At 29.8% G+C, this 12468-nt stretch overlaps 1 protein-coding gene across 1 annotated transcript in view; it reads left to right on the top strand.

The window, feature by feature from the left end:
• Positions 1-12468, top strand: part of LKRSDH (lysine ketoglutarate reductase/saccharopine dehydrogenase) — a 166411-nt gene that overhangs the window by 87142 nt on the left and 66801 nt on the right. The window contains exon 11 of the mRNA XM_088265775.1: positions 1728-1899. Within this exon, the coding sequence (XP_088121901.1) occupies positions 1728-1899 (172 nt within the window). The remainder of the gene's footprint in view (positions 1-1727; positions 1900-12468) is intronic.

The raw sequence follows: 12468 nt of genomic DNA, 5'->3' as shown, positions 1-12468 counted from the left end.
ATACCTGTTTTTAATAATGAGCCGCTTAGGCTTACAAAAATCGTATGAAAAAAAATCTTTTTTGTAAATGACAAAAAGACAAATATTTCTTTTAAAAAAAAAATGATTTCTAAATTTTAACAGAAATATTAAAATTTGTGTGTGAAAGTTTGAAATATCCCTGTCAAAAAAAAAACATAGCAGAATAGTTTAATTGGTGAACGACACAAAAGTTCTTAAAGAGATTACTAAAGCCAATGCCATATCGTATGCCTTGTAAATACCCATACTTAAATAATTCCAACTCAGTAATATATTCATATTTAATGATAAACCAAGAATTTAATAAAAATAATAACCTTTGAACTCGAGGAAGTTTATGTAGGCCGTTAAAAAATTGTAAAAAAAATTGAAACAGGAAGCAAAATATAAGACAAGATAAAACAATTTTCAATCTATGTAAAAACACATCAAACTTGAACTTTACAATAAGGCATAAGTCCATACTTAAAAAACTCGTCTCAAGATTAATATTTATTTCCAACATACATTTTGTGAAATAAGGATTACACAACTTACTTAGTAAAGTTGAGATTTGTAATTATTTTTTCCTCGTCAAAAGCTCTCGTTTGAATTTTGAATTTTAATAATACTTTGAATTTTCTTTTACATTTTTTCATATAATACATGTACGGAATTTAAAAAAAGTTATAAGAAGAAAACAGGATTAAGAATGATAATTGGAGTACACATTGTATGTAAGTAGTGTAATTGACTTATATTATACTCGTAAACGTACCAATTCCTGTTATAAAAATCATATTTAAATCTTTTATGTTATTTTTAAATTGAACAATGAATTCGAGCATTATTAATATTCAATTGATGTATTTTTCATGTTTATCTTTCCTACTCTTAACATCCTACTGGCAGACAAGAAGAAAACTCTAGATCAGAGGTTCCCAAACTCTTTTATCTCGTAGACCCCTTGCCTTACCTGATATTGATTTTTATCAAATTCATTAACTTCAAATGTATTTTTGACAGCCGGTATATGTAGTGTTACTCACTTTGAACCACACATGTTAGGTTTTAAACATTAATATTTTAAATTCAAATTAAAACATAGACCCCTTGCAAGTTGTCATAGACCCCTGGGGGTCGATATAGACCACTTTGGGAATCACTGCTCTAGATGCTTTGAGGGTTATAAATATAAAAAAAACTGAAAACTGAAAAAAAAATCGATAACTGACAATGTACGAGTAAAAATACGTTATTCAAGAAACGAGTTGTCATAGTTATTTTGTTTTATTTCTATGGTTGCTTGTTTTGAGATTGTTGTAATATGAGTAATTGTAGAAAAAATGTCGGTTTTAACTCCCGAACGATTGTTACCAAGATATGTAAAGATATTTTTTAAATATCGGATCCGACGTTAGTTTTCTTATGACGTGAATATTAAAGTCTCTATATTTACAAAGCTTACAACTAACCAATGTCTGGTAAACGTGATTACTTTAAAAATTGTGTAACATTTACTATTCTATATGCAATTGAAAGTTCGGATAGAACTGTTTGTTTTTTATTTATAACTTCTATATATTTGAAGCGCCATAAATCATGACTGTTTGAAGTGATAAATTGTAGGTCATACATAAGCCACGTAAGAAAAATGTTGTTTATTAAGACATGTATATTTTTTTATCGATTATCCTTTTTTTGATATTGAATTATTTTTGTTATAGTTTCAAGGGTCCAGGTGTGCTAGTGTGTTCAATAGATAACATGCCAACGCAACTTCCTCGAGAATCTACAGACTTCTTCGGAGATCTCCTGTACCCATACGCCATGGACATCATGAGGTCTGATGCCACGAAGCCTCTCTCCGAGCACAACTTTCACCCTTCTGTTGGTGGGGTAAGTTTTCTCATCCCAAATTTTAAATTAAATTTTTTGTTTTTCTTCATCTAAAGTTAAAGCTTACACTAAAAGCTAGACAACGTGTTAGGTATAATTTACTACTCGTATAATATATTTAAAATCAATGTCTTTAAAAATAGATTTATATAATTTGTATATGTTTATATAATTCCTTTAATAGGAATAATTTCAGTTCAGATACAAATTGAAAATCGTAACTTATTACCCAAATTGATCAGAATATTGACTTGGGTATTTTAATATTTATGTTACTCTATGAAAGCATTATATGGTAGTTCAGGGTAGAGAAATCTTTTTCGACTGAATTTTCCCTACACATAAAATTCAACACTTTTCAAGCTTGACGTAAATGGTAATGGACATAAATATGACACTTATGACATAAATATTAAAGAGCTTCAGAACAATGCTAAATGCAACAAAAAAATTATACAATTGGCTAGAAAAAGTAGATTTTAATGTATTTACACTCTAAGGTGTACAAAAATAACGGATTTTTCCGTCAAAAACTTTGTTTCGAAGTATTCCGTATAATTTTCAAACGCCATATGGATCAAAAAACGTTAAAAAATAAAGTAAGAAATAAAGGATTTTAACAAAAAAAAAATTCATTTAAAAATGGATAGGTACTACCAAAAAGTGTCTGCCGAATCAATAAATCAATTTTCTTTTTATATATCATTTTATAAGTTAGTATAGTAAAATACGACCTCGGCAGGGATAAACCCATTGATGGTACATTATTGTAAATCAAAGTTTGTTATAATGTGATTTTTTTTGTTTTGAAATAAATATAATTGAAAATTCAAAAGAAATGCTGAACGAAATTCGGCTCGCGGGCCGTCAGTTGCTTAGACCCGTTTAAGTATTAACATGAGATTTCACGTTATTAATAAGCTGATATCACTTACATAATATCGCTTAAATACCTCACATTTAAATGTTTAGACTGTGAAATGAGGACTTGGAACAGACGATTAAAATAATATTATACCCAAATTAAATACTTAAGTACCTACCCGTGTTTATATTACCAAACTATACAAGGATCTTAAGTTGATATTATTTTCATATTAGTTCAAATTAATACGAGTACTTTAGAGCAAAATAATTCCCTTTATTGATATATGGTATGAATGATTTAATTATTTACAACATTTAATATCAAAATTGATGTTTTTTGTTCCACTTTTGCAAAAACCGATTGAATTTTTTTTCTCTATAAATACACAAATTTACACATCTTTTTTAAATACTCTACAGCTTTCTACTTATTTAAGTCAATATTTTCATACAGGCTAAAATGAATACAAATACTTCAAATCAAAACAATTTTGTTTAATGACGTAAGAATGATTTAATTTTCCACAAAAAAATCTGAAATAAACAACTTTTTCCACTTAAGTAATCCGTTTTATAAATATATTTTAGTATATAGAAATACAGATACGCTTCTCTACAAACACTTTTAAGTTTTTGTTAAAAAAAAATGTAAATACCATTATTTCTTAAAATCTATTGTGCCACGTGTTTTGATACATTAGGTATCACAATAGGTTTTAAGAGTAGTGATGTGTGCAAGTGAAGTTTAAATTGAAAATGTACAGATATTACATCTACATCTCTCCAAATTTATTATTATTACCATTTGTTTTTTTTTCTTTCACTCTCTTATTTGTTTATAATTTTTTTATTTCATTGTATAAAAAAATGTTGTAAAACATATATCGCTCACTCCTTTCAAGAACGTCATAAATCAAAAATCGTCAATTTTCAGTTGTGCATGTTTTCGGAATGCCCAGAAAATGTACTAATACATCCCAGCAAAAGAGGCATATTTTTAACTTAACATTTACCCGCTACAGGGCAAACTACTACATCCTAAAACTACTACATCCCAGCAAAAGAGGCATATTTTTAACTTAACATTTACCCGCTACAGGGCAAAAAGTGTTGTTTTTGCATTTTGAAGAAAAGGTAGTGTTTAATTATTTTTTTAAATATACTTAATATTTTTCAAATGGAGAAAAAACCTTCAGGTTTTACCTAAAAAGATCTGTTGCACAGTAAAAAGTTCAATAAGTGGCTTGATATTTATTTTTGATACATTGTATTATATTTTTAAACTTTAAAAACGTGCTACTGAAAAACCGAGTTTTTTGATTTATGACGTTCTTGAAAGGAGTGAGCGATATGGCTAACTAAGTATTGCACCCACCACTTAGTCAAGCTGGGATGAAGAGTTATTATTATTATTATTACTATAAAATCTTTAAAAATTTAAAGCTAAATTGTTCGAAATCTTATAAACCTAAAAAAGTAATTCTATTCCCTGTCCTTTCCTTTTCTTCCTTTCCTATCACTGCCATCTCCTTTTCTCTTTATCCCATCCTTGTCTCATGTCTCTTCCTTTATATAGACTTCTCTTATGTATAGCTGTGAAGAACTATAATTGGTACTCATGATTTTATTTTTTGTATTCTGTATGTATCATATATTGTAACTGTTGTTCTTCCTTCCAATAAAAAAAAAAAAAAAAAAAAAAAAAGTGACTGCCGAATCAATCGACGACTTGTAAATGAATGGATAAAATCTTAACCCTCAAATATAGTAATGGAACTATAAAAACTAAAAATATTCTAAATAAACTATAAAAATCTTAATATAATAAATTCTCTACACGCGATAGTTTGTGAGATGTGTAATTAGGAGATGTGTCGAGTCGGGAGTGAGTGGTGTGATAATGGCACTCTAGTATGTGAAGATGTAATGTCGGTGTGTCATTAAGGATGTTCTCGTAAGCTGTCAATATCATTATCCGTCACCATAGCCGCAGTCACGGGTATAGCGAGTCCGACGCCCCTAACGATTGGTATGGTTGAAGTCTCCCCTAAGTATCATATCACGGGAGTTGAGTTGAAATGGTCTCACCTTCTAGCAATGAACCCGGCAAAGACTTTATGATCGGTATACAGTAAAACTTCGATATAACGGACATCTATTTGATAATTAAAAAAAACACTTTTATAAAACGGCTTATTCAGTTTAACTTCATTACACAGGACTAGTTTCGAGAACTACAGTTGTTTTCATCGATTAACACTTACGAGCAAAAAATATTCACACATATAAAGAGGTTGGTAGTGATATACATAAGTTAAAGAATGGGACTTTTTGTAAAAGGAAACATAGATAATAATGGCGACTTTTGGACATGCATATTATTAATTAACGCTTTGTCAGATTTTTTTTTATGTATTTCTAAATTTTTTAAATTGTTCATGACTTGACTTTTGTTTGAACTGATGGTATAATAATTTAAGAGTATGTGAGTCAAATGAGTGGTTTGTTTCTATTATGTAATTCGCAAATTCTGATAAATAATTACTTGTAGGTAAATCCACGGCGATATTCTCTGATTATAATTATTAGATTTCTGGCAGTTTGGACAGTATATTTTTTAACGCAGTCTCCACTAATGAATTTCATATACCACTTCCGTCTTTTGAGTTTCCAAGAATTTTCCCGATTGGACCTCTATTTAACGAACTTCGGATATAACGAAGAAAATCCAGTCAAATTATTGATTATTTGACAGACAGATAGCGAAGTTCAACTACATTATACACATTTTTGTAATTTTAGAGAGATGATTGTAAAAAAAAACAGCAAATCTTAAAAGTGCTAACAAAACTTGATTCGTTTTTCAAAGCAGGATTACAGAATGCAAGCGTGTCGATATCAAACAGCAACGCCACTTCAGGAGACAATAAACTCGAAGAGTTTTTTGTTTAACAGCAAAGACTTCGAACTGACTTGATTACACTTCAGATTTCTTGCTTTCTTTTGCTTTATTTATTGATTTGGCGTTTAATTTGTAGAACTCCATTTTAATTTATGTATTAATTGTTAAATCAAACACACATTTTTTGAGTTCGCTAAGTTGTATTTTATTGTTAAAAAACACATTAAAAAAATTATATTGTACCAACTGTTTCGCCTAGTTATGGCATTTGTTGAAAATGCCATAACTAGGCGAAACAGTTGGTACAATATAATTTTTTTTAATGTGTTTTTTAACAATAAAATACAACTTAGTAGACTCAAAAAAATTGTGTTAGCTTGAACAATTATTACATATTTTTTTACTTTCTTGGTTTTTGTAGCTAGGAAAAATAGCATACAACACGTTCTTTTGTAATAGTGCACTGGATGCCTAATAAGAGCCTAATTTCATTCCGAGAACACGAGAAAGGTAATATGAACCAACTTGCCAGGAATTGTAAATAACAACTTTAAGAATTCAACAAATATCCTGGAATTCTACGGAAACTTTGCGGAACTTTGACTGAAGCTAAAATTATTAAACTCGTTGGAAAAGTTTGCAACACGTCACTTTACCGTGTGCATAAATTTAAAATATTGCAATGTCAGGTTTTCTCTTGGCTTATTTCTTCTTCTTTGATATTAACTTACTAAATATTCTGCAATATATTTATATGTATTGCAGAATCTTAATAATCCAGCGTGTCCTACAAAACACTAAACATGAAATGCAAGGTTTTTAATAAAAACATCACATTCAATGAATGGGTCTGCCACAAATGACGCACAGACATTTAATTGATTTGCACCTAGATAGATTATAAATCTAAGTATAGTGACATTTATATAACGCCATATTCACCCAGATGGTGCATATGGCACTGCATCAGATAAACGTGGTGTTGTATTGATTTCAAATTACACGAATGTTATGTGATTAGTTCTGCGCTCCAGATTCGTGTATTCAGGGGGGGGAGGGACATTTTTGGGCTTCAAATTGAATTACGAGGTTAGAATGAAGACATTATGTACTGCTATTTTCTTCTTCCTGGCTTCATTCCTAACTTTTTGCCTTTGTATGTAGACTGTCGGAGTCTATTCTAGGGCTGTAGGTTATTTTTTCTCGAGTAACTTCACCTAGGTCATGTATACACGAATTTTTATAATAATATTCTACTTAAGACGGTATAAGCTAAAAGCAACCGGAACCCTATTTTTTTCCTAACTTCTAATTTATATTAAAAAAACTATAGGTATGCAGTTTGAAAAAATATAAAGTTGTTTTTATATTGTATTATGTAAAATGCAGTTCCACCAAATGTCAGTACAAAACTTCAACCTAATACTTATTTATGGTATGTATCTTCATGTTGTTGGGCTTTGAGTTATAAAATATGGATTTTTTCGAAAAAAAAATGTGTTACTGTATTTTAATTTATGTATTAATTGTTAAATTAAACACAGATTTTTGAGTCGACTAAGTTGTATTTTATTGGTAAAAAACAAATTAAAATTAATATTGTGACTACTGTTTCGCCTAGTTATGGAATTCGTTGAAAATGCCATAACTAGGCGAAACCATTGTCACAATTTAAACGTTTATGTGTTTTTAACAATAAAATACAACTTAGTGGACTCAAACAAATTGTGTTCGCTTGAACAATTATTACATATTTTTTTTGCTTTCTTGGTTTTTGTAGTTAGGAAAAATAGCATACTATAGCATATAATAGTATTATACCGATTAAGTGAGTAAAGTTATGAAATACACAAAAATTTCAAATATACCAATGAAAACGTATGTATACATTTATGTACGTTGGTATGTTCAATTCGGGATATTACAGTTTTCCAATTTCGGAAACTGAACCACGTGACCACAAATTTGGTCTCATTTCATGTTCTGTGGTATCCTCTCATTGGAATTCAACGATAAGTTTTCGCTTTAATATGTATCAAAATCCGGGGGCTTATTCTCTAATCGCTTCTCTCAATATAGTTGTTGATTTTGAAAAAAGAGAAACGTTAATAAAATGACGCTGAATTTAGTACACAAATGAATATTTATAGTGTTCGTTTGGATTTTGCGATGAAACTTGATTATTTATTCCACTCTTTAATCAATGAATGTTAATTCTATAGTTTGTTATATTTTTTAGTCTCTTTTATGAGAAAATGAATGCGAAAATGATGTTTATTATGTTTTCTTTAAAATATTTAAAAACTATTATTTATAATGATTAAAGAAAACACTTCGTTTTTTACCACTTGAAATTTATTCAAGTGGTAAAAAACGAAGTGTTTTCTTTAATCATTGTAACATGTCTTACCACAAAGTTAATGGCGAAAAAATAAATAAAATAACTATTATTTATGTTTAATATATGCGGAAGATTCAAAATGAATGAAAAAAATACTAGAAAAGGATTTAAGATATAAATTCAGGAGCCGAGAAAAAAGAAGACTCTACCTCCTCTGATCATCTTAATCAATTTTATTATTTAAATTACATCTTGAACTTGATAATTGTGATGTTTGAAAACGTTATTTAGAAAAGAAACAAACAATAAGACAATGGGTAATGATAAAACTATACTAAAATGGCTAAAATCATCATTTTAAATTAGTTATATTGCTTTGTGTTGACCATATGAAGGATCTTCTTCCACTATTTATGATTAACATAAGCTCATGCGATGCTTTATCTTTAAAAAAATATTTCTATTTAATTATACAAGGTAACAAAGCAAAATATACCATGTTAAAATTTTATGTCAGTGAAGTATTTAAAAAGAACATATAATAATGAAAATTGGAATCCAAGAAAAGGATGTACGTATTGCTGGGCATATTTGTTGCTTTTTGTGCTCTCTCTCTTGGTCTTTATTGGCAGTCTTGTGAATCTTTTAGGTTTTGTCTGTTAGGTACGTATATCCTCCACTCTCTTGTGTTTTAATAAATGTTTTTTTTCCCTATGAAACTGAGTAGTTTTTTTTTAAATCTTGAAGAAAATAATTTAACTTGGAAAAAGATTACGAAATGTTGACTTGAGAATACAGCCACACGCCTAAGCCCGCTTTTAGTTCCACAGTACACACTAGCCTTGTCGGGAGAGCTCCTACCCCTTCAAACTTTTATTTTCAGGGAGGCTACTTACTAAGTACCTACAGCTTACGTAAGATTGCTTTCAAATTATTCGTTTGCTTTTAGCAAATCCGCAGCTCGGGGTAGCGGGGCGAGGTAGTTGACTTCCATTCCCAGAAATACCTACCTGAAACTTTCATGAATGTCTCTGCGGAGATATATGAAAGTACCTACGTAACGGGAACGTACCTACTTGTAGGATTTCGTATAATGTATCTGTGGGAGGTTTCAAATTGCCTACATATAAGCTTACAAGCAGACGAAATTTTATAAACCATGCCTAGTGGGAATTTAAAATATATATAAAAAAAATATGTGGGTGTGAAACACAGTACGCGCGTTAGGAGTGAATCTTTTTGCCTCTGTTTGAAATGTAGATTTTCAAGAGCACGATATCTTGAATAACAGATGATTTTTTTAAAAGGTTTTGTTACTTTGAAAATCTATAAAAGATAAATCAGAACAATTTGTAGGGGGCCTGCTGTGCTGTACATTTGAAAATATTCCATTTTTTATTTATTTCTATCTAAACCTAATTGAATAGACATTTATATTTTTTTTAACAAAAATGTTAGATCTAGTGCATGCCAGACCTCGGCCATTAGTGCGTGTTGTTCCGCAAACATTAGTGCATGTTGGTCCTCGGGTCGACCGAAATCTCATGTGTTTGAACATTTTATGTAGTTATAAGAGTGTGCATAGCGCTATGGTAGTGACGTGTAGTATTGTTTGTATGATGTTGTAGTGATTGTCCTGACGAAGAATCGGATACGTCTCGAAACCGGTAGAGTAAATGCAGATTATATTTATTTAAAAATAATAATAATAATAATACACAAACGGTGTTTCAAGCGAAAAATTCAATTACGTAAAATGTTACCTGGGTTTAAAACAATGTTACATTTTAATTATAAAATGGAAAAATCACAATGTTAATGCTTCAAATATAAAAATGTTATTGAAACTGTTGTACATATTTTCGTGATAGTGAAATTAAATTTATAATTGTAGAAATTAGTTTTTTTAAATGTACATAAAATTATTATTCTTAACCTTATCCACACCCAATGGTGCATAGGGCACTGACTCGTATAGATGCAGTGTTATCTTGATTATTATTTACATGAAGGTAAGGTGATCATTCCTGCGCTTCAGGGACCAGTCAAGGGTTATATTAAAAAAAAATATTCAACTATTAAATCACGTTTTTTTCACCTCCCCTAGGAATCGATCCCGGGACCTCCAGTACTATATTTAAACATGCTTGCCATTATACTACAGAGGCAGACAAATTAGATAACCACATCATATTTCATTAACGTCCAATTTTTTTAGCATGTTCATTTCTTAGAAAATGGAGTTGCTGGCTATCAATTATCCTGCCTTAACATTGCATCAATTTGATGCAGTCCCGTTTATACCATTATGTACTTTTAGAAATAGTTTTATTGAATATTGAATAACAAAAAAAGAATCTAGGGATATTGAGTGGTTATATACTAATTTTATTAACATTTTTGTAAAGAAATAAATAAGTGAAATACTCAGTTAAATTGATGAACTACCTGCGCGTTTATTTCGCGTTCGAATAGCATTTGCATAACTTGCCACACTGAATCGATACCGTTTACACCTAATAAATGAGGAAACGCTGATGAAATCCAACACTAAAATCATACGCGATGGACAAATATAATTTACATACACACAATTTGTGATTTCGCAGTTGTGATAATATTCGGCGCTGGTTCGTTCAGGTGTAGCGAACACATTTTGCAGTATTGCAATCGCAGTTAGGGACGCCGCACACGAATGTGGAAAAATAATACAAGGGTTAACCGTACGCTTTTCTATCTATCGCGTGTTGCACATTCTTATTACTTTTAAAAATTAAACACTTGTATTATACCACTAATTGAGTTTTATTTCATTACGCACGACTAGTTTAAAAAACTACAGATGTTTTCGAAACTAGTCGTGCGTAATGAAATAAAACACAATAAGTGGTATAATACAAGTGTTCAATTTTTTAAATAATTAAGATATCATTCGACAAAGTTAATTCCAAATACGAAAAAAATATTCTATTACATTGACTGGGTTAGAGCAATTGAGCATATAAAAGACGGGGTTGGAATAAATATAAGTGATATATTCTTATATTTTAATATTTAATTAACTGAGTACAGTTAAAAATATATAAAAGTTTAATTCATTTCAAAGATATTTCTACTTTTAACATACGAGTATCTTAATACTAGTTATGCTGTTAATCTCCAATAAAGAGACTAAGCTCTTGTGCTAGGAGAGGGACTTACAATATTGTTTTTTTTTGTAAAGAGAAATGTTTGTGTTTTTATTATTTACTACAATACTTTAATTTCATACTGTTTCTGTGAACCTAGAAACCGAGAATCTTTGACTCAAGAGTCCGCGACACCAACCACGTGACCACAACCCGACACATGTTATTTATTTTATTTATATTAATTTATGATGATACCCTAGACTGCTAGTAAAATACTGTGAAAGTATTTAGAGATTTGTGACCAAATTTGACACCGATATTTATTGAAAGAAATTTTAATTAAATAAATATCGGGACGGTAAATTTTTAAGTAAAAAAAGTTAAGCAATTAATAGTAAAATGAATTAATAACTTTGGAAATCACTTTATATTTATGTGTATCGTTTTTAAATGAATATATTTCTTGGTAAATACTACAATTTCATAAAATCTATTATGAAACGTATTTTGATACGTTCAACATAATTATCAAACAAATGTTTGACAATGATGTTGAATACAACATACGAGTCCAATTTATATTTACTCGTACTAAATAAACACGAATTTGTAAATATTAACTTTTCAAAATATATACAAGTTCAAATATGTTCCACAAATCCACGCTGGATTTAAAAAATACGAAAATGTTGTAAATATGGTATATTGAATAAACTGCATCAAATATCTTGAAAGAAAATAAAAATTCGTCATGTTATATACAGTAGTAATAATAAATTTAACCTCACATTTCGGATTATAGAGAAACGCTTATATTTTCTTTAACATTTTGGTGTATCCAAATATTTGTTCACGGATCTAGGTTTTTACACTTTGAAGTTTTTTTTACATTTATTTTGTTTAACCAACCTGTGACAGCTTATAAGCTCTGTTAATATAAGACCTCCATATTCTTCTTCATCTTTGTTGAGATGGCCAAAATGCTTAATTTTTGGTTCAGTTCGGTAAAAGGGAAAATATCACTAGCATATTGCAAAAAGTTTCACTTCGATTTTTTTTAATAAAGATTGAGTTTTAAAAATCCAAAATTTGTACCGATAATAAGATGTAGTAAGTGCATCCTAGCCCTAAATCCATCCCATTGTATCGAGTATTATATGAGAGTTCAGTGTGGCGAACATATTCGCAGATCAGTACATGGAGTGTGTGCTATTGGATTTCTCTCCAGTTTCCGGGAGCTGCACCTAATATACCGCACTCTAAACTATAGCCAAGCCAAGTGTACACATCTGATGAATGTTTGATCATGTTAATTTGGTAGTCATTGT

This window comes from Brachycentrus maculatus, unplaced genomic scaffold, assembly GCF_059751285.1.
Source record: "Brachycentrus maculatus isolate JH-2025_06_01 unplaced genomic scaffold, ASM5975128v1 h1tg000258l, whole genome shotgun sequence".
Classification (NCBI taxonomy): Eukaryota; Metazoa; Arthropoda; class Insecta; order Trichoptera; family Brachycentridae; genus Brachycentrus; species Brachycentrus maculatus.
This window is presented reverse-complemented; position numbering and strand designations above follow the sequence as displayed.